An 18,870-nucleotide genomic window follows, 5' to 3' on the forward strand; every position below is an offset into this window, starting at 1 on the left:
GTATAAACTGCACTAGAGATCCTAAACACTCCTGTTTATATTCAGACTGAACAAGTGAAATGATGGTTACCATCTTTCGGGACTGACCTGAAATGGAGAGAAATTTTTTTTACTGATCACTTGTGTACATTGTCTTTAGTTATCATACCCAAGTATATTGTGGGAATAATAAATGTGTACCCTACTCTTTTTAGGGTATGATGTGATTGCTCAAGCTCAGTCAGGTACTGGCAAGACAGCCACATTTGCTATTTCCATCCTGCGGCAACTGGAGATTGATCTCAAGGAGACCCAAGCTTAAGTATTGGCTCCCACAAGAGAACTGGCTCAACAGGTATTGACAGGGTAGTTTAAATCTGTGTGCTGCACATGTTTCAGTTTCCACAACTGTAAACACAAATTAGCAGAACGGAAGTCCAAATTGGCCGATCATACTGCCCAACACTTCTATTATGAGCTATTTGGTAGTCAAATTCAATGCATTAACTCAATTAAAGGTCTGTAGTGTGGTAACTTGTATGCAGTTGTGTATCATGAAAACTGCAGTGCACAAAGTGATAACTGATCTGTGCAACTAATGGTGCCGTGCATGTCCCCTTCTGTAGGAATTGTTTTTGCGTTGCACTAAACGTTCAGGCAATAAATGAAGGACACTTTAGCTTGCACTTAAAGCATGTGCCTGAAGTCTGTTTCTTGGCAAATGGTCACTGTCCCTTGATAACTTTCAAGTATGGTATTTGTTATATTGCGGCCAGTCTCCACTTTAACGGTGCCCATACACTAGGGCAGGGCAACACCGGCCCTCCAGATGTTGATGAACTACACATCCCAGTATGCCTCGCATCAGTTTCAGCATGGCCACATAGCAAAACTAATGCAAAGCATCCTGGTAGGTGTAGTTCATTAACATCTGGAGGGCTGGTGTTGCCCAGCACTAGGGAGATTCCACAGCGATCTGGTCACTTAATTGGATTCTGTCAATCTGCTGGAAAAGAGACCAATTTGCATGTGTTTAACATCCGGTCCAATGTGTGATACTGTGCACATGGCATCAGAGCCTGAAGATCACACCTGCTGCATAATAGTTGTGTCACCAAGCCTTTCGGTAGGCTTGGATTATATATGATACACCATATGTAGTCAATTTGCAGCATAGTGTATCTTCAGTCCTACCACTTGGTCAGTTCAAAGGTGATAGTGGATTACTACTTCCCTAGAAGTTGCCCCAGTGTATCTGCATCTTAAAGTGTCAGGTGAATGCTGGGTGATATGCAGATGATCCTTATGAAACTGAGGGCACAACATGAAAAAGCCTGTCTGAGCACTCAAATGGGTGACTTTTCATGCAGTTCAGCCCACCTTCTGTTGAATGAGATAGTAGATATTTTGCTTTTTGTACATACTTAGCAGATGTGGAAAGCCTTCCACTCTGCCTGCACATGGCAGTTGGTGGTAGACAGGAAGTTCATGCTACACTCCCTATTTGCAGGCTAATACTGCATTGTAGCACTTGCATATTTAATTTAAATGATTTTCTCAAGTTACAGCAGATATTTATTTAACTCCAATGCATATTGCATTGTAAAGCAGGCATATTTTTAGTTTGCAGGACTGGAGTTTAATTGCATTATATATATATATTTTTTAATTCTGACTTGACCAGTTATTTTAATTGCTTCATAGATTCAAAGGGTCATTTTGGCCCTGGGCGACTATATGGGTGCAACTTGCCATGCTTGCATTGGCGGAACAAATGTGCGTAATGAAATGCAGAAGCTGCAGGCTGAAGCACCACACATTGAGGTTGGGACTACTGGCCGTGTGTTCGATATGTTGAATCGTCGTTACCTAATGTAAGGTGTGTGTGTGTGTGTGTGTGTGTGTTTTTTTTGGTACTTGTTTCCTAGCACTGCGCCCACGATATTAAGTTGTATGCCGTATGCCCGCATGCGATGCGATTTAAAATTGTATAAGCCCCTATACGATTTTTAATTGTATAAGCACCCTAATCGGTGCTTACAATGTTAAATGCACCCCCCACGCCACCCCCACTATCAACGCCAACCCGAAGCGTAGCGAGCCCGTGAGGGGCGGTGGTACGCGTCCTCTGACCTTTTCATACCCCCACTATCCACGGCGAGTTGATTTTTATATAGCGCAGCGAGCAACCGAGCCCGAAGCGTGGCGAGCAGACGTGTATTACTTTACATGTATTTCGCGGGGCTCGCCACGCTTCGGGCTATCTAAAACCAACTCCACGCCGACGTGGATAGTGGGGTATGAAAAGGTTGGAGAACGAGTACCGCCACGCTTCGGGATGGCATTGATAGTGGGGGTGCTTTTAACATTGTAAGCACCCGTTACGGTGCTTATACAATTAATTATCTTATAGGGGGCACATTTAACATTGAAAACACCCATTAGGGTGCTTACAATTTTAAATCATATACCATTGTATATGGCATACAATGCGTCTGTGATGGTATACAATCTAAAATTGTGTAACATCGCATACCATCGTATGCGATTCGATGGGCGCCGTCCTAGGAAACAAGTACTTTTTTTTTTTTTTTTTTTTTTTAAATCAGTTTCTCAAATGGTAACTGAGTTATGAAAAGCCTAAAGCCCCACATGGGCGACCCAGCCACTGTGCTTACTGATGGGCTTAAGCACACATGGCGGTACACCTGCAACATGTGCCAAGCAATCTGCAAGGGCAAAGCCCCGCAATCTAGCAGGAAAGACACACACCGTTAGGGCTATAAACACTGACCATAGTGCTCCATTTCTAAGCAGGCTAGTCAGATCACTTTGAAATGGGGTGAAAATCGCTCCTGTGTATGCCCCTTAACATTGGCTTGAAATTTAAGGGCAATTTACTTGCAATTTGGGTTCTTTTCCTATGATTGCCGCAATCAGTCGCCCTAAAAATCCAAATTGCAGGTGACTGACCGTGGGACCAATGTATTGCAAATTGCAGCCGACTTTCAGTTGCCCATCTCTTGGATTGCTTCTGAGCTGGGCTAGCTTAGCTGAGATTACATTCAATATATCGCATGTGATCCTGCTGCCCAGTTATGTCCCAGGCAGCTCAAGTAATCACTGCATGTGACTGATCAGGGGGGAGAAGATGCTGCAGTGTATGGGGGCTTCTAATGACTGGTTGTAAGTGGCTTATGCTTTGCTCATTTATTTATTTTTAGGTCCTAAATGGATCAATGTTCGTTTTGGATGAAGCGGATGAAATGTTGAGCCGTGGCTTTAAGAATCAGAGATCTTTCAAAAGCTAAGCACAAACATTCAGGTAACGTTATGAACAAATACATGACCACATTGTCTTTGGAAATATTAAGTTACAATATGGCAGTGTGGTGCTTGCTGTATTGTCGTTCCCCCTGCTCAGGGCCGCCGACAGGGGGGGCTGTGGGTACAGCTGTCCCCGGCCTCTGGAAGGGCACGGGCAGCTCATTTTGCCCACTGCAACTGCCTAAGCTGTGCTGCCTGCGTCTTCAATTCAGGATGCCGGCAGCCAATTAAAATGCTGCACTGGCTTTTGAGCCAATCAGAGCGGCTGTCGGTACACGAGCTCTGATTGGCTCACCAGTCGGTGCTGCATTTTAATTGGCCGCCGGCATCCTGCATTGAAGAAGTCTGTGCTTTGGGACCTGCGGCAGGAGTTGGGCGTTAATCAGTCCCGGGCCCCAAAATTCCTAGTGGCAGCCCTGCCCCTGCTAAAAAGAACTTGTCTCCTACTATCCCTGACTGACCACTGTGACTGGCAGGGACGCTTGGTCTCATACAGATTTAATTTTAAAATGAACAAATGAACTGTAGCCATGGATCTAGTTCTGTTAGTTTGTTTTGTATATTGCAGGTCTTGGCTGCAGTCAAGGTTTTGAACAGCCAGTCATTATTTAAGAGGCGGAATGCAATATCAGCAGAGCCACCAGCTAAAGTGTTAGCAAATCACTGCCCTCAGCTGCAGCACCAAATTCTCAGTCATTACTATTAAAAACTGTACTCACTGGAAAATGGACCCTGGTTTAAATGATTGACTTGCCCTTAAGTTTCAAGCCAATTTGGACTCTTTCCTGTGATTGCCACAATCGATCACCATGAAAGCCCAAATTGCAGGTGACTGACCGCAAGGCTGATGGAATGCACAGTCCTGTACACATTGTAGCAGACCCTCAGTCGCCCATCTCTTGGATTGCTTCTGGGCTAGTGTAGCTGAAATTGCATTCGATATATCGCATGTGATCCTGCTGCCCAGTTAGGTCTCAGGCAGCTCAAGTAATCACTGCATGTGACTGATCAGGGGGAGAAGTTGCTGCAGTGTATGAGGGTCTTTAATTACTGGTTGTAAGTGGCTTATGCTTTGCTCATTTATTTATTTTTAGCTCCTAAATGGATCAAAATGTTCGTTTTGGATGAAGCGGATGAAATGTTGAGCCGTGGCTTTAAGGATCAAATTCATGAGATCTTTCAAAAGCTGAGCACAAACATTCAGGTATAGTTAATAACAAATACATGACCACATTGTCTTAGAAAATATTAAATGCTAAGTTGACACTTGGAAAGGCATGCGAGTTTAAGGCCTTTTTATTGGTAAATTATTTTTTTAAGCAGGATAAATTACAATATGGCAGTGTGGTGCTTTGTTGTCGTTCCCCCTGCTAAAAATAACTTGTCTCCTACTATCCCTGACTGACCACTGTGACAGGCAGGGACGCTTGAGCTAGGTACACATATATACAATCGTCGGGCCGTTCTTCCAATCTGGGGGCAAACGGGCGTTCGATTGTATAGGTGTGTACGCTGTCCCAATTGCTGCTGTGCGATCGATAAACGGCCAAAAACGCTCTTGGCCGTCCACGGTCGGTCGGTCGAAGGTTCTTTGCTGCTTAATATTTCATCCGACAGGACGGCTCCATATCGGAACAAAAGTGAAGTGTGTACGCATGTTCGATCGATATGCTTGACAGTTTGACAAAGCACGGTGGTATGCTGCATTATGAGAGACCCTGTAACCCTTTGCCTGCTGTTTTAACTAATGTGTGTTTAATGCCTCACTGCCCAACACTTTAGAGGCATCACTTTAAGACATTAATCAATGTTGAAGTTTTAATAGAGTGTGCTGGAAGCTCTTTGCAGGGCACCATAACACACTATTAAAACTTCAACATTGATTAATGTCTTAAAGTGATGCCTCTAAAGTGTTGGGCAGTGAGGCATTAAACACACATTAGTTAAAACAGCAGGCAAAGGGTTACAGGGTCTCTCATATACTTCTTGCGATTGTTTGGACGGGAGTACATCGGACGTCGCAAGTAAAATTGTACATATGTGTACGCGCAGAACGGTCGTATGTTTTGGACGGTCGAACGTGTATTCGGTCGAACGAACGGTCGCAAGAAAAATTAAATTGTACATATGTGTACCCAGCTTTGGTCTCATACAGATTTAATTTTAAAATGAACAAATGAGTGACTGTAGGCATGGATCTAGTTCTGATTGTCTTGTCAAATGATTGACTGTTGTGTAGATGGTGGTTTACTCTGCAGCCTAATTGCTTGACATAATTAATGTAACACTTCATTAGGTTGTCCTGCTGTCTGCCACTATGCCAACTGATGTGTTGGAAGTGACCAAAAAGTTCATAAGGGATCCAATCCGTATTCTTGTAAGAAAGGAGGAATTGACTTTGGAGGGGATTAAACAATTCTACATTACTGTGGAGCGTGAGGTAAGATGTCTGCATTGGATTGTATTTTGGTTTACTCTTGAACATTCTGATGCACATTTGTCTTCAGATATCAACTACAAAAACTAAACTGTATAAATTACTTTACTAATTTTTTTCCTCCAGGAATGAAAGCTGGACACTCTTTGTGACCTGTATGAGACTTTGACGATTACCCAGGCTGAAATTTTTCTTAATACTAGAAGAAAAGTTGACTGGCTGACAGATAAAAATGCATGCAAGAGACTTTACTGTGTCTGCTTTGGTAATTATTATTTTTTTTTTTTTTATAAATCTGAAAAAAGCAGGATAAGTTACAATATGGCAGTGTGGTGCTGTATTGTCGTTCCCCCTGCTAAAAAGAACTTGTCTCCTACTATCCCTGACTGACCACTGTGACAGGCAGGGACGCTTGGTCTCATACAGATGTAGGTTCATCCATTGGGTGAAAAGCTTGCTTTCTAACACAGGCTCTCCTTTCTTACAGCATGGTGACATGGACCAGAAGGAACGAGATGTTATAATGAGAGAGTTTAGGTCTGGGTCCAGTCGTGTATTAATAACTACTGACTTGCTGGTAAGTATTATGCACAATCCCCTCATCCCTCTCCCAAAGATCTTTGTTTTCTGTGAAGGTTTCTTCTACCGAGCAGTAGTTAAGTTCTTTGGAAAATCAAGAGCCACATTCCACAGTGAACTACACAGTTGTAGTCCACCACTATACTGTGGCTGACAGTCCATATTGTAAGAAGTTGTGTTCTAGGTCTTGCCTGTTGAATTGTCTGGCATAACACTTAAATCATAAGTTGTTCTCTTGTCCTTTAGGCACGTGGCATAGATGTACAGCAAGTATCCCTGGTTATTAATTATGACCTTCCAACCAATCGTGAAAACTACATTCACAGGTCTGTATAATGCTGTAATGGCTGCACTTCGCAATTGACTATAACAGGGATGCTTCTGTCTTGTGGCAGGCATACGCAGGGCCAGTGTAAGGCTTCTCAGCACTCTAGGCAAAACTTCAACCTACTGCCCCCCCCCCCCCCCCCCCCCATACTGCCAGCAATACCCATTTCCAACCCCTTAAGGCATACATTGCCTAAAATTCCAGAATGGCAGAGAGGCTCCCAAAAATTGGGTGGTCCTCCCAGCCCCACCCCGATAAGGTGGTCAAGTCCCCTGCTTTCCCTGGAAGCCTCCCTCTGCCACCCACAACAGAGTACAAGGAGGAGGGGACAGCAATGGTAGGAAAGTATGCCTTTAGGGAAAGTATTGAGGTGAGGTCTTAGAAGTTCCACAGCAGCCACCTGCATTTAGTACAACAAGGATCCTCATAGATATCCTTGATTATCTATGGTGGTGCCCTAGGCAGCTGCCTAATGGTAGAGCTGGCCCTGGGCATACGTGCACTACTAGTTCTAGACTCTTCTGCAAAGTAAATACATAATGGCTGTGAAGTAAATACAGCAAGGTTTCGTGCCAAAGCATTAAGTACCTCCCAGTCAGGGATGACTGCAAAATTCTCTGCGTAAACATGTTTTTTGCAGGATAAGTTACAGTATAGCTGCCAAGTGCTGTTCTGTCGTTCCCCCTGCAAATAACAAAATGTTTCCTACTATCCCTGTCTGTTTTGACACCTTCAGCAGACAGGGACGCTTGGTCTCAAACATCTTTACGGCCATTGAAATGGCATTTCATTGAATTCTCCGGCAATCCTCTTTATTTTTTTTTTTTTTTTTTAAATGAAGCTTTTATGTGTAAATAGTTAAGGAGCAGAGTACAGTTGCTCCCGGACACTGCTGAGTGACTTGTGGAAGTGGTGTGTCATTCTCTTGAGCAGAGAGTACGCACTTCTGGTCGTGATCTGATGGCGGCCAGTGGAACGAGGACTAATTCTTGTAAAGGTAAACATCTCAATATTGATTATGGGGTTCTGTTGTGTAATAACAACAGTATTGTATTGTCATGAACTTGGTATTAATGCATTGGCCTTTGCTGTTATGAACTGGAACCTGTCAAATGGCTCTTTAGGACGGTTATGCCATGAGTTGACAGAATCTTGGAGTCCAGAGGAGGACCTAAAATGCATTATAGCTAAACCTACAGTGTAGTCTTGGGTGGGCTTAGCTAGTGTTGTCAAATATAATGAATTGTTTGTCATTAACTTTGCATTTTAATGGGGTAAGTTGTACTAGTAACTAAACTATAATGGTCTTGCATAGGAACCTGAATTTAACAATAAAGCAATGTTAAACCCCTTGAGTGGTATTTCCTGGGCCAGGACAAACCTACCAGGACAGGCTTGTTCGGCCCCAGAAGTACTCACCCCCTGAATGGGCTGCCAGCTTCTATTCTGCAGCAGCCCCGGCTCACCTGGGGCTGCTGCTGGCTTCAGCTGTTCACAACCATTCGGTTGCCCAAGCAGGGCTGACGCAAATGGCAGTGGAAGGGGGCACCACTGCTCACCTACTTATCAGTGGCATGGTTGGTAAATGTGAGACTTCATTTTATTTGGGGGGGGGGGGGGGGTTCTCTTTACTTTTGTAAAGTAACAGGAAGCTTCAGTCGGCTGCAGCAGCCATAGCGCATTACATCAGATGGTGGGTCCAACTGATGTAATGATTACCACAAATATGCTCTAGTTGGGCAGACTGCCATGATTGGACAGAATTGTATAGTTTATGCCCAGCATTACTCTTGCTGTAGTTTCCCGAACTATTACAGTCCAGGTTTGAGACCTAGCCCTGCATGAGCACAAACTTGGGGTCATTACACCCTGGGCAATGCTAGCTGTAGGATGCAGCAGATATATTTTGTAAAGCTCCATCAAAAAATGATATAATGTTGGGCATGGTTCATATCGGCTGCAGGTCAGCAATATTGAGCATGCACTCAGGTTCTTAGTGTGACTGATCATGCAGGTCCTTGGCTTTATAGTCAACTTGACCTGCTTGTTCATCAGACAACGAGGCTTGTTAATGGTACATGGGAGTCCAGGAGCAGAGCATTTTCTCCCTGAAGGAGAGGATCAGGTAGGCAATCCTTGCCTAGATGTAGTCAGAAACTGCCAGCATGATGGTTAGTAGTTTAATCAGACTCTTTCCACCTAACATCTTAATTGTAAATGTAATAATGCTTTTAAAAATAGAAAGGTTACCCATTCAGATGCTGTTTATAATTTTCATAGGTAGCATAGGCAGAGGGCAAGTCAGGGTTGGGCTAGATAGTGACGCACAGTGCGGCGGGCGCTGCACCCTAGTCCGCAGTGAGCGCAGCGGTTGCATTATCCGGCTACTCTGGGGATCGGTCTCTACAGCCTGGCTGTGTGTGTGTGTGTGTATGTATATGTCGGTGTGGACGCCCTAGACTGGGCATTGTAGGCCCTGAGGATGGAGCGCTCAGGTATTCAGGGAGGGGACAAGATGGCGGCATGGGGGTGACACTTGTGCGGCCGGGGGCTTTTTCCGCTGCTGGTACGTAGTGCTGAGGGTCCTCTATTGGCGTACAATTGCTGCCGCAGAGTGCTACATTGAGGGCTTCTAGCCCTGCAGCTGTTCAGCCCCCCCACACGGGCCATGCTTTCCAGGTCACCGGCTTTCGCATGTTACACCTGGAAAACATGAACTGCGCGGGTTCCTGAATTGGGAAGCCGTGATCTTGCTGCGTGCTGCCATAGTCTTCCCCCGCACCACACAGCCACATTACTGAACTAGGAACCCGCTGCACGTTCTGCTCCTAGCAAAAATCTCCGTTTTTGGTAACCCGGTATTGAGGCCCCATCTGTAGGGCAGACGTTCAGCCGGCAGCATTGCAGTTGGACATGTGAAATGATGGTTACCATCTTTCGGGACTGACCTGAAATGGAGAGAACTCTTATATTCTGATCACTTGTCTACATCTGTTATAAGATATGTTAACCTTAACTGCAGGTTAATAATAATAATAATTGATTTGACCACATGTACACTTTGAGTTTCCTGTTACCATCTTCTATGCGTAACTGGTTGTGTTCTATTACAATGGAGGCCCAGAAGGAATGGACCCCGATGGTGTCATTGAGGTTAGTACATAATAGATCAAGCTTAATTTCCACTGTCTTGATTATGAAGAATACAAAAGTGTCTTCTTCCTGCAGAGCAACTGGAATGAAATTGACAACTTTGATATGAATCTAAAACATACTTGCCTACCTGACCCTCTCCATGCGGGAGAAAATGCTCTGTTCCTGGACTTCCCTGGTAATGTATGATTGCGATCACCTGTGGTGGAACACCTTTACCTAGCTCCCAACAGGCAGGGCCAGCAACAGAAATCTTGGGGCCCCATACACTGATATTTCTGGGGGGCCCCCACCCCCTCAAGCACTAGTAGTTGTGTGGAGCAGGGAGGAATGGTGGGAATATTGGTGGCAGGACGTCCCCCAGCGCAGATAGTCTCACTTCTGAACTGACAACTAATACACATGCCACAAATCGTGTTGCCTACTACACACCGTAATGCTCATTAGACAATATACCACACACTGTGATGCCCATCACATATTATGCCACACACCATAATGCCCATGACACATTAGGCCACACGCCATAATGCCCATTACATGTTATGCCACTTAACTACATGCTCTGCCAGGAGGCACATGGTGATTGCCAGAGGTTTCTTGTTCAATGTCAGGGGGTTAGATGCTCCTTGCCAGGGTTTTATGCTCCTTGCCATGGGGGGGGGGGGGGGGGGGGTAGGGTACAAGTTTGTTGCCCAGTGGGGAGATTACCTGCTCAATGCCAGAGAGGATAACATGCTTGTTGCCAGGGAAGTCTCGTTGGCCAGGGGGATAACTTACTTGTTGACAGGGTTAAATGTTTGTTTGTTCCCAGGGGACATGTTAGTTGCCATGGGATATGAAATGCCATAAAGGGGATAACATGCTAGTTGCCAGGGGGAGTTTACATGTTTGTTGCCCAGGAGTAGAATGGGCAACTGCCCAACTTCTATGGTGGGAGCTCCCTGGTGCAGCTGAGACCGAAATGAGCCTGCAGAGAAGTACATGGGGGCAGCCTGTGGATGGTCTGCCGGGACACGCAGCTGCTTAGATACACTGACAGCACCGGCTCATGTCAGTGTGTGTGTGTGTGTAAGCTCCGGCAGCCAGAAACTGCGTGTCCCGTGGACCGTCCACAGGCTGCTCGCGCAGCAGCCAGGAGCTGCATGTCCCCCGGCAGCCCCCGTGTACTGCCGGCTCATTTCTGTCTCCGCTGCACCACGGCCACGCAAACAGTCAGAGAACGAGTGGCCCGGCAGCCAAGTGGGGGCTGAACTTGGGGGCCCCTCTGATAGTCTGGGCCTGGCTCAGCTGTACCCGGTCCAATGTATGATACTGTGCACGTGGCATCAGAGCCTGAAGATCACACCTGCTGCATAATAGTTATCATGTCACCAAGCCTTTTGGTAGGCTATGATATACCATATGTATATCATAGCCTACCAAATTTTATTTACTACTATTTTGCAGCATAGTCAGTCCTACCACTTGGTCGGTTCAAAGGGGATAGTGAATTACTACTTCACTAGAAGTTGCCCCAGTGTATCTGCATCTTAAAGTGTCAGGTGAATGCTGGGTGATATGCAGTTCATCCTTATGAAACTGAGGGCACAACATGAAAAAGCCTGTTTGAGCACTCAAATGGGTGACTTTTCATGCATTTCAGCCCACCTTCTGTTGAATGAGAGAGTTGATATTTTGCTTTTTGTACATAGCACATGTGGAAAGCCTTCCACTCTGCCTGCACATGGCAGTTGGTGGTAGACAGGAAGTTCATACTACACTCCCTATTTGCAGGCTAATACTGCATGGTAGCAAAGGAGCACTTGCATATTTAATTGAAATTATTTGGGCATTGGTGATGCATGGGACCACACCGCTAGGGATATACACACTGAACATCGTGCTCCATTTCTAAGCAGGCTAGTCAGATCACTTTGAAATGGGGTGAAAATCGCTCCTGTGTATGCCTCTTAACATTGGCCTTAAACTTAAGGGCAATTTACTTGCAATTTGGGTTCTTTTCCTATGATTGCCGCAATCAGTCCCCCTAAAAATCCAAATTGCAGGTGACTGACCGCGGGACCAATGTAATGCAAATTGCAGCAGACTTTCAGTTGCCCATCTCTTGGATTGCTTCTGAGCTGGGCTAGCTTAGCTGAGATTACATTCGATATATTGCATGTGATCCTGCTGCCCAGTTATGTCCCAGGCAGCTCAAGTAATCACTGCATGTGACGGATCAGGGGGGGAGAAGTTGCTGCAGTGTATGGGGGCCTTTTAATTACTGGTTGTAAATGGCTTATGCTTTGCTCATTTATTTATAGCTCCTAAATGGATCAAAATGTTCGTTTTGGATGAAATATTGAGCCGTGCCTTTAAGGATCAAACTTATGAGATCTTTCAAAAGCTGAGCACAAACATTCAGGTAACGTTATCAACAAATACATGATCACATTGTCTTTGAAAATATTAAATGCTATAAGTTTACACTCAGAAATGCATGCAAGTTTAAGGTCTTTTTATTGGTAAAAAGGTAAATTATTTTTAAGCAGGATAAGTTACAATATGGCAGTGTGGTGCTGTATTGTCGTTCCCCCTGCTAAAAAGAACTTGTCTCCTACTATCCCTGACTGACCACTGTGACAGGCAGGGACGCTTGGTCTCATACAGATGTAGGTTCATCCATTGGGTGAAAAACTTGCTTTCTAACACTGGCTCTCCTTTCTTACAGCATGGTGACATGGACCAGAAGGAACGAGATGTTATAATGAGAGAGTTTAGGTCTGGGTCGTCGTGTATTAATAACTACTGACTTGCTGGTAAGTATTATGCACAATCCCCTCATCCCTCTCCCAAAGATCTTTGTTTTCTGTGAAGGTTTCTTCTACCGAGCAGTAGTTAAGTTCTTTGGAAAATCAAGAGCCACATTCCACAGTGAACTACACAGTTGTAGTCCACCACTATACTGTGGCTGACAGTCCATATTGTAAGAAGTTGTGTTCTAGATCTTGCCTGTTGTCTGGCATAACACTTAAATCATAAGTTGTTCCCTTTTGTCCTTTAGGCACGTGTCAGATGTAAAGCAAGTATCCCTGGTTATTAATTATGACTAGAGACCGGATTATATGCAATATAAAAAGCTTGAAATATGCATGGAAAATACTTAAAATATGCATGAAAAGTGTTAAAATCTGCTACATTAAATAATAAAAAAAGTCATTTTTAAATTATTTAAAAATCAGCATACAATTAGTTGCAAATAGGCCCACAGCATCTGAAGATGTCTAGTGCTGTGCACAGGATTTTTTTTTCTTCCCGGCTGCTACAGCAGACTGCAGCGTCTAACGCTATTCTTGCATCAACTACATGGACCCTCATCTCCAGCGCAGATGGCTCAAATGTCAGCATAGCATGTTAAGCGGCGCAATGGAAGGCTTCTCCCTGCACCGCATACTCACTGTGACCCGGAGTTTCCTCCACGCCGCGTGATGTCACAATCCTTCTGCCCACCTCCTCTGCTGCAGAAGTCTCTCTTGGCGCAAAGTCCCAGGCCAGGGGCAGGCAAAAGTTCAGGAGCTTCGTAATGGCATCCGCCCCAACTGACTTATTAAAATAGATTGGCAGCCTAGAGCAATGTCCCCCACACTGCGCACATATTGGCCCAGCCTGCACACTCTACCACTACCTGGCCAGCAGGAGGGCAAATCAGTGCTGTGATTCATGGGTGGAAAGGTGGTGGGTCCTAAAATATGCACCATCACTAGATTTTAGGTAAAATATGCAATAACCAGTAAGAATGGGCAAAATATGCAAATGCATATAATCCTGTCTCTAATTATGACCTTCCAACCAATCGTGAAAACTACATTCACAGGTCTGTATAAAATGCTGTAATGGCTGCGCTTCCCAATTGACTAGAACAGGGGTTCCCTATCTTTTTTGATTCACGGCACCCTAGAGTATCAGAATTTTTTTCACGGCACCCCTAGGCCCAAAAAAAAATAATTAAAATTGGGTTTATATGTGATTCTTAGGGTCAGTTATGTGGGAAAGGGCAGGATTTGCTTCTGTTTGTACACATTTTATTATTGGCAGCCACCAGCATTGCTTTTAATCATAAATAATTAACCATTAATGATTTGAGTTGGTCCTGGACTACCAACCCAGGGCACCCCTGCATGTGTCCCGAGGCACCCCAGGGAGCCACGGCACACAGTTTGGGAACCACTGGACTAGAACACTGATGCTTCTGTCTGGTGGCAGGCATACGTGCACTACTAGTTCTAGATTAATTTGCATAGTAAATACATAATGGCTGTGAAGTAAATACAGCAAGGTTCTCGTGCCAAAGCATTAAGTACCTCCCAGTCAGGGATGACTGCAAAATTCTCTGCGTAAACATGTTTTTTGCAGGATAAGTTACAGTATAGCTGCTAAGTGCTGTTCTGTCGTTCCCCCTGCGAAAAAACAAAATGTTTCCTACTATCCCTGTTTTGACACCTTCAGCAGACAGGGACGCTTGACCTCAAACATTTTTACCTACATTGAAATGGCATGTCATTGTATTCTCAGGCAATTTTTTTTTATGAAGCTTTTATGTGTAAATAGTTAAGGAGCAGAGTACAGTTGCTCCCGGACACTGCTGAGTGACTTGTGGAAGTGGTGTGTCATTCTCTTGAGCAGAGGGGACACTCTTCTGGTCATGATCCGATGGTGGCCGGTGGAACGTGGACTAATTCTTGTAAAGGTAAACATCTCAATATTGATTATGGGTTTCGGTACTTGTTTTCCATGCTTTCCAGATCACCGGCTTACGCATGTTACACCTGGAAAACATTAACTGTGCGGGTTCCTGAATTGGGAAGCCATGATCTGGCTGCGTGCTGCCATAGTCACCATCAGCCAGTGTGGGAGGCAGCCACATTCCTGAACTAGGAACCCACTGCACGTTCTGCTCCTGGCAAACATCTCGGTTTTTGGTAACCCGGTATTGAGGCGCCATCTGTATGGCAGACGGCAGCATTGCAGTTGGACAAGTGAAATGATGGTTACGATCTTTCGGGACTGACCTGAAATGGAGAGAACTCTTATATTCTGATCACTTGTCTACATCTGTTAGAAGATATGTTAACCTTAACTGCAGGTTAATTATAATTGATTTGACCACATGTACACTTTGAATTTCCTGTTACCAACCTCTGTCAGGCATTCCCAACCACGGTCCTCAAGGCACACCAACAGTGCAGGTTTTAGTGATATCCAGGCTTCAGCACAGATGGTTTAATCAGAATCCCTCAGATACTAATTAAGTCACCTGTGCTCAAGGCTGGATATCTACAAAACCTGCACTGTTGGTGTGCCTTGAGGACCGTGGTTTGGAATGCCTGCTCTGTGTAACTGGTTGTGTTCTATTACTATAGAGACCATGGAGGCCCAGAAGGAATGGCCCCCGATGGTGTCATTGAGGTTAGTACATAATAGATCAAGCTTAATTTCCACTGTCTTGATTATGAAGAATACAAAAGTGTCTTCTTCCTGCAGAGCAACTGGAATGAAATTGACAACTTTGATATGAATCTAAAACATACTTGCCTACCTGACCCTCTCCATGCAGGAGAAAATGCTCTGTTCCTGGACTTCCCTGGTAATGTATGATTGCCATCACCTGTGGTGGAACACCTTTACCTAGCTCCCCACAGACAGGGCCAGCAACAGAAATCTTGGGGCCCCATACACTGATATTTCTGGGGGGCCCCCACCCCCTTAAGCACTAGCAGTTGTGTGGAGCAGGGAGGAATGGTGGGCATATTGGTGGCAAGAAGTCCCATATAATTGCTGCCCCCAGCGCAGATAGTCTCACTTCTGAACTGGCAACTAATACACATTATGCCACAAATCGTGATGCCTACTACACATTATACCACACACCGTAATGCCCTTTAGACAATCTACCACATGCTGCGATGCCCATCACATATTATGCCACACACCTTAATGCCCATTACATATTCCACACACCATGATGGTCATTACATATTATGCCACACACCATAATGCCTATGACACATTAGGCCACACGCCAAAATGCCCATTACATGTTATGCCACTTAACTACATGCTCTTTGCCAGGAGGCACATGTTCATTGCCAGGGGTTACATGGTGATTGCCAGAGGTTTCTTGTTCAATGTCAGGGGGTTACATGCTCCTTGCCACGGGGAAGTAAAAGTTTGTTGCCCAGTGGGGATTACCTGCTCAATGCCAGGAAAGATAACATGCTTGTTGCCAGGGAAGTTAAATTCTCGTTGGCCAGGGGGATAACATACTTGTTGACAGGGGGTTAAATGTTTGTTCCCAGGGGACATGTTAGATGCCACGCAGGGGATAACATGCTAGTTGCCATGGGATGTTAAATGTTCATTGCCAGGGGGAGTTTACATGTTTATTGCCCAGGGGTAGAATGGTCAACTGCGCAACTTCTATGGTGGGAGCTCCCTGGTGCCGCTGAGGCAGAAATGAGCCTGCAGGGAAGTACAAGGGGGGCCAGGCTCGGCGATGATGGGGGGGGGGGGGGGGAGGGTACAGTTGACCCCCGCTCTGATCAAAGGGGCCCCAAGTTTGGCCACCGGGCCACTCATCCTCTGAATTCAGTACTTATTGTTCCCCCTCCCTTAAGAAAAATGTGCGTGGCTGTGGTGCCGCTGGGACAGAAATGAGCCTGTAGAAAAGTATATGGGGGCTGCCTGTGAATGGTCCGCTGGGACAACCAGCTCTTGGCTGCCGTGCGAGCAGCCTGTGGACAGTCCGCCGGGATACCCAGCTTCCGTCAGCTGCTTAGATACACTGACAGCACCGGCTCATGTCAGTGTGTGTAAGCGCCAGCGGCCGGAAGCTGCATGTCCTAGCGGACCATCCACAGGCTGCTCGCGCAGCCAGGAGCTGCGTGTCCCGGCGATGTCCCCAGGCAGCGCCCGTGTACTGCAGGCTCATTTCTGTCTCAGCGGCGCCACGCAAACAGTCAGAGGATGAGTGGCCAAGCGGGGGCTGAACTTGGGGCCCCTCTGATTGTCGGGGCCCAGGTCAGCTGTACCCTTTGAAACCCCCCCCCCCCCCCCCCCGAGCCACTGTCGCCGGGCTTGCCCACAGGTGATGGCAATCCTACATTACCAGGGAAGTCCAGGAACAGCATTTTCTCCCGCATGGAGAGGATCAGGTAGGCAAGTATGATCTAAAAGAATCTCTTCTGAGAGGCATATATGCTTAGGGTTTTGAAAAACCCTCTTCTATTCAACAACATGCAATCATCCCCTGTATTAAAGGTTGGTATAGTCTTGTTTATGTATAAACTGCACTAGACATCCGAACACATCTTTATATTAGACTGAACAAGTGAAATGATGGTTACCATCTTTCGGGACTGACCTGAAATGGAGAGAACTTTATTTTTTTACTGATCACTTGTCTACATTGTCTTTAGTTATCATACCCAAGTATATTGTGGGAACATTAAATGTGTACCCTACTCTTTTTAGGGTAGGATGTGACTGCTCAAGCTCAGTCAGGTACTGGCAAGACAGTTTGCATATTTAATTGAAATCATTTTCTCAAGTTACAGCAGATATTTATTTAACTCCAATGCATATTGCATTGTAAGCAGGCATATTTTTAGTTTGCATTAGGGGAGTTTAATTGCAGTATATATTTTTTTTAATTCTGACGACCAGTTATTTTAATTGCTTCATAGAGTGAAAAGGTAATTTTGGCCCTGGGCGACTATATGGGTGCAACTTGCCATGCTGGCATTGGCGGAACAAATGTGCCTAATGAAACGCAGAAGCCGCAGGCTGAAGCACCACACAGAGGGCCAAATGTAATAGGGTGAGAGTTTCAGAAAGTGAGAGATTTTGGGAGAGGTTTCCCATGTTTTTTAAAGCAGCAATCAATTACACTGCAAAACCAGGTTGATTTTTGCCATGTAATTGATTGCTGCTTTAAAAAACATGGGAAAATCTCTCACTTTCTGAAACTCTCACCCTATTACATTTGGCCCATTGTGTTTTGGACTCCTGGCCGCGTGTTATCTAATATAAGGTGTTTTATTCATTTCCCCATCAGTTTCTCAAATGGTAACGGAGTTCTGAGAAGCCTAAAGCCCCATACGCATGGGGCGACCCAGCCACTGTGCTGACCGATGGGCTTAAGCACACATGGCGGTACACCTGTATCATGTGCCAATCTACAAGGGCAAAGCCCCGCAATCTAGCAGGAAAGACAGTGCATGCATCCTTTCCCTGTGGGCATTGGTGACGCATGGGACCATACCGCTAGGGCTATACGCACTGAACATAGCGCTCCATTTCTAAGCAGGCTAGTCAGATCACTTTGAAATGGGGTGAAAATCGCTCCCGTGTATGCCCCTTAACATTGGCTTGAAAGGGCAATTTGGGTTCTTTTCCTATGATTGCCGATATCAGTCACCCTAAATATTCAAATTGCAGGTGTCTGACCGCGGGGCCAATGTAATGCACATTGCAGCCGGCTTTCAGTAGCCCATCTCTTGCATTGCTGCTGGGCTAGCTTAGCTGATATTACATTCGATATATCGCATGTGATCCTGCTGCCCAGTTATGTCCCAGGCAGCTCGGGCAGCCTTTAATTACTGGTTGTAAGTGGCTTATGCTTTGCTCATTTATTTTTAGCTCCTAAATGGATCAAAATGTTCGTTTTGGATGAAATGTTGAGCCGTGCCTTTAAGGATCAAATTTTATGAGATCTTTCAAAAGCTGAGCACAAACGTTCAGGTAACGTTATCAACAAACACATGATCACATTGTCTTTGGAAATATTAAATGCTATACGTTGACACTCAGAAATGCATGCAAGTTTAAAGCCTTTTTATTGGTAAAATAGTAAATTATTTTTAAGCAGGATAAGTTACAATATGGCAGTGTGGTGCTGTGTTGTCGTCCCCCCTGCTAAAAAGAACTTGCCTCCTACTATCCCTGACTGACCACAGTGACAGGCAGGGACGCTTGGTCTCATACAGATGTAGTTTTGAAATGAATGACTAGGCAGGGCCGGGGCTAG

At 45.2% G+C, this 18,870-nt stretch overlaps 1 protein-coding gene, 10 non-coding genes and 1 pseudogene across 15 annotated transcripts in view; all 12 read left to right on the forward strand.

The window, feature by feature from the left end:
* LOC146062978 (eukaryotic initiation factor 4A-II-like) overlaps window positions 1-18,870 on the forward strand; it is a 37,365-nt pseudogene that overhangs the window by 15,971 nt on the left and 2,524 nt on the right. The window contains exons 3-9 of the transcript XR_014471545.1: window positions 195-334; window positions 1,684-1,858; window positions 4,401-4,510; window positions 5,603-5,746; window positions 5,870-6,008; window positions 6,231-6,320; window positions 6,569-6,648. The product of XR_014471545.1 is annotated as a eukaryotic initiation factor 4A-II-like (transcript). The remainder of the gene's footprint in view (window positions 1-194; window positions 335-1,683; window positions 1,859-4,400; window positions 4,511-5,602; window positions 5,747-5,869; window positions 6,009-6,230; window positions 6,321-6,568; window positions 6,649-18,870) is intronic.
* On the forward strand, window positions 53-122 carry LOC146066012 (small nucleolar RNA SNORD2). Its single transcript, XR_014472815.1, has one exon. It is a non-coding gene; the product is annotated as a small nucleolar RNA SNORD2 (small nucleolar RNA).
* On the forward strand, window positions 4,624-4,748 carry LOC146065986 (small nucleolar RNA SNORA63). Its single transcript, XR_014472789.1, has one exon. It is a non-coding gene; the product is annotated as a small nucleolar RNA SNORA63 (small nucleolar RNA).
* Window positions 6,046-6,169, forward strand: LOC146065978 (small nucleolar RNA SNORA63). The gene has a single exon (XR_014472781.1). It is a non-coding gene; the product is annotated as a small nucleolar RNA SNORA63 (small nucleolar RNA).
* Window positions 7,285-7,413, forward strand: LOC146065976 (small nucleolar RNA SNORA63). Its single transcript, XR_014472779.1, has one exon. It is a non-coding gene; the product is annotated as a small nucleolar RNA SNORA63 (small nucleolar RNA).
* LOC146064309 (eukaryotic initiation factor 4A-II-like) lies at window positions 8,369-16,882 on the forward strand. Of its 4 annotated transcripts, XR_014471789.1 has the most exons (8): window positions 8,369-9,803; window positions 9,879-9,981; window positions 12,110-12,210; window positions 12,517-12,604; window positions 12,850-13,659; window positions 14,394-14,928; window positions 15,206-15,251; window positions 15,327-16,882. XR_014471789.1 is itself a non-coding variant. In XM_083177636.1 (5 exons), the coding sequence occupies exons 1-4, from the start codon at window positions 9,780-9,782 to the stop codon at window positions 12,595-12,597; spliced, it is 309 nt and encodes a 102-aa protein (XP_083033762.1). In that variant the 5' UTR covers window positions 8,369-9,779; the 3' UTR covers window positions 12,598-12,604; window positions 12,850-15,030. The 4 variants fall into 4 exon arrangements, 1 of the variants encoding a protein (XP_083033762.1); XR_014471787.1 differs by having other exon boundaries at window positions 12,850-14,928; XR_014471788.1 differs by having other exon boundaries at window positions 12,850-14,532.
* On the forward strand, window positions 9,564-9,633 carry LOC146066017 (small nucleolar RNA SNORD2). The gene has a single exon (XR_014472820.1). It is a non-coding gene; the product is annotated as a small nucleolar RNA SNORD2 (small nucleolar RNA).
* Window positions 12,332-12,455, forward strand: LOC146065979 (small nucleolar RNA SNORA63). Its single transcript, XR_014472782.1, has one exon. It is a non-coding gene; the product is annotated as a small nucleolar RNA SNORA63 (small nucleolar RNA).
* LOC146065985 (small nucleolar RNA SNORA63) lies at window positions 14,193-14,318 on the forward strand. Its single transcript, XR_014472788.1, has one exon. It is a non-coding gene; the product is annotated as a small nucleolar RNA SNORA63 (small nucleolar RNA).
* LOC146066016 (small nucleolar RNA SNORD2) lies at window positions 14,820-14,889 on the forward strand. The gene has a single exon (XR_014472819.1). It is a non-coding gene; the product is annotated as a small nucleolar RNA SNORD2 (small nucleolar RNA).
* Window positions 17,171-17,243, forward strand: LOC146066013 (small nucleolar RNA SNORD2). The gene has a single exon (XR_014472816.1). It is a non-coding gene; the product is annotated as a small nucleolar RNA SNORD2 (small nucleolar RNA).
* LOC146065982 (small nucleolar RNA SNORA63) lies at window positions 18,706-18,829 on the forward strand. Its single transcript, XR_014472785.1, has one exon. It is a non-coding gene; the product is annotated as a small nucleolar RNA SNORA63 (small nucleolar RNA).

Source organism: Crinia signifera, chromosome 3 (assembly GCF_055691185.1).
Source record: "Crinia signifera chromosome 3, ASM5569118v1, whole genome shotgun sequence".
NCBI classification, from domain to species: domain Eukaryota; kingdom Metazoa; phylum Chordata; class Amphibia; order Anura; family Myobatrachidae; genus Crinia; species Crinia signifera.

Excerpts from the sequence above, each read along its gene's own strand:
- LOC146064309 (XM_083177636.1), top strand. The coding sequence starts at position 9,780 with ATGGACCCCGATGGTGTCATTGAG. Across the intron at positions 9,804-9,878 it reads ACCCCGATGGTGTCATTGAG|AGCAACTGGAATGAAATTGA; the intron begins GTTAGTACATAA and ends TTCTTCCTGCAG. Across the intron at positions 12,211-12,516 it reads AGCTGAGCACAAACATTCAG|CATGGTGACATGGACCAGAA; the intron begins GTAACGTTATCA and ends CCTTTCTTACAG.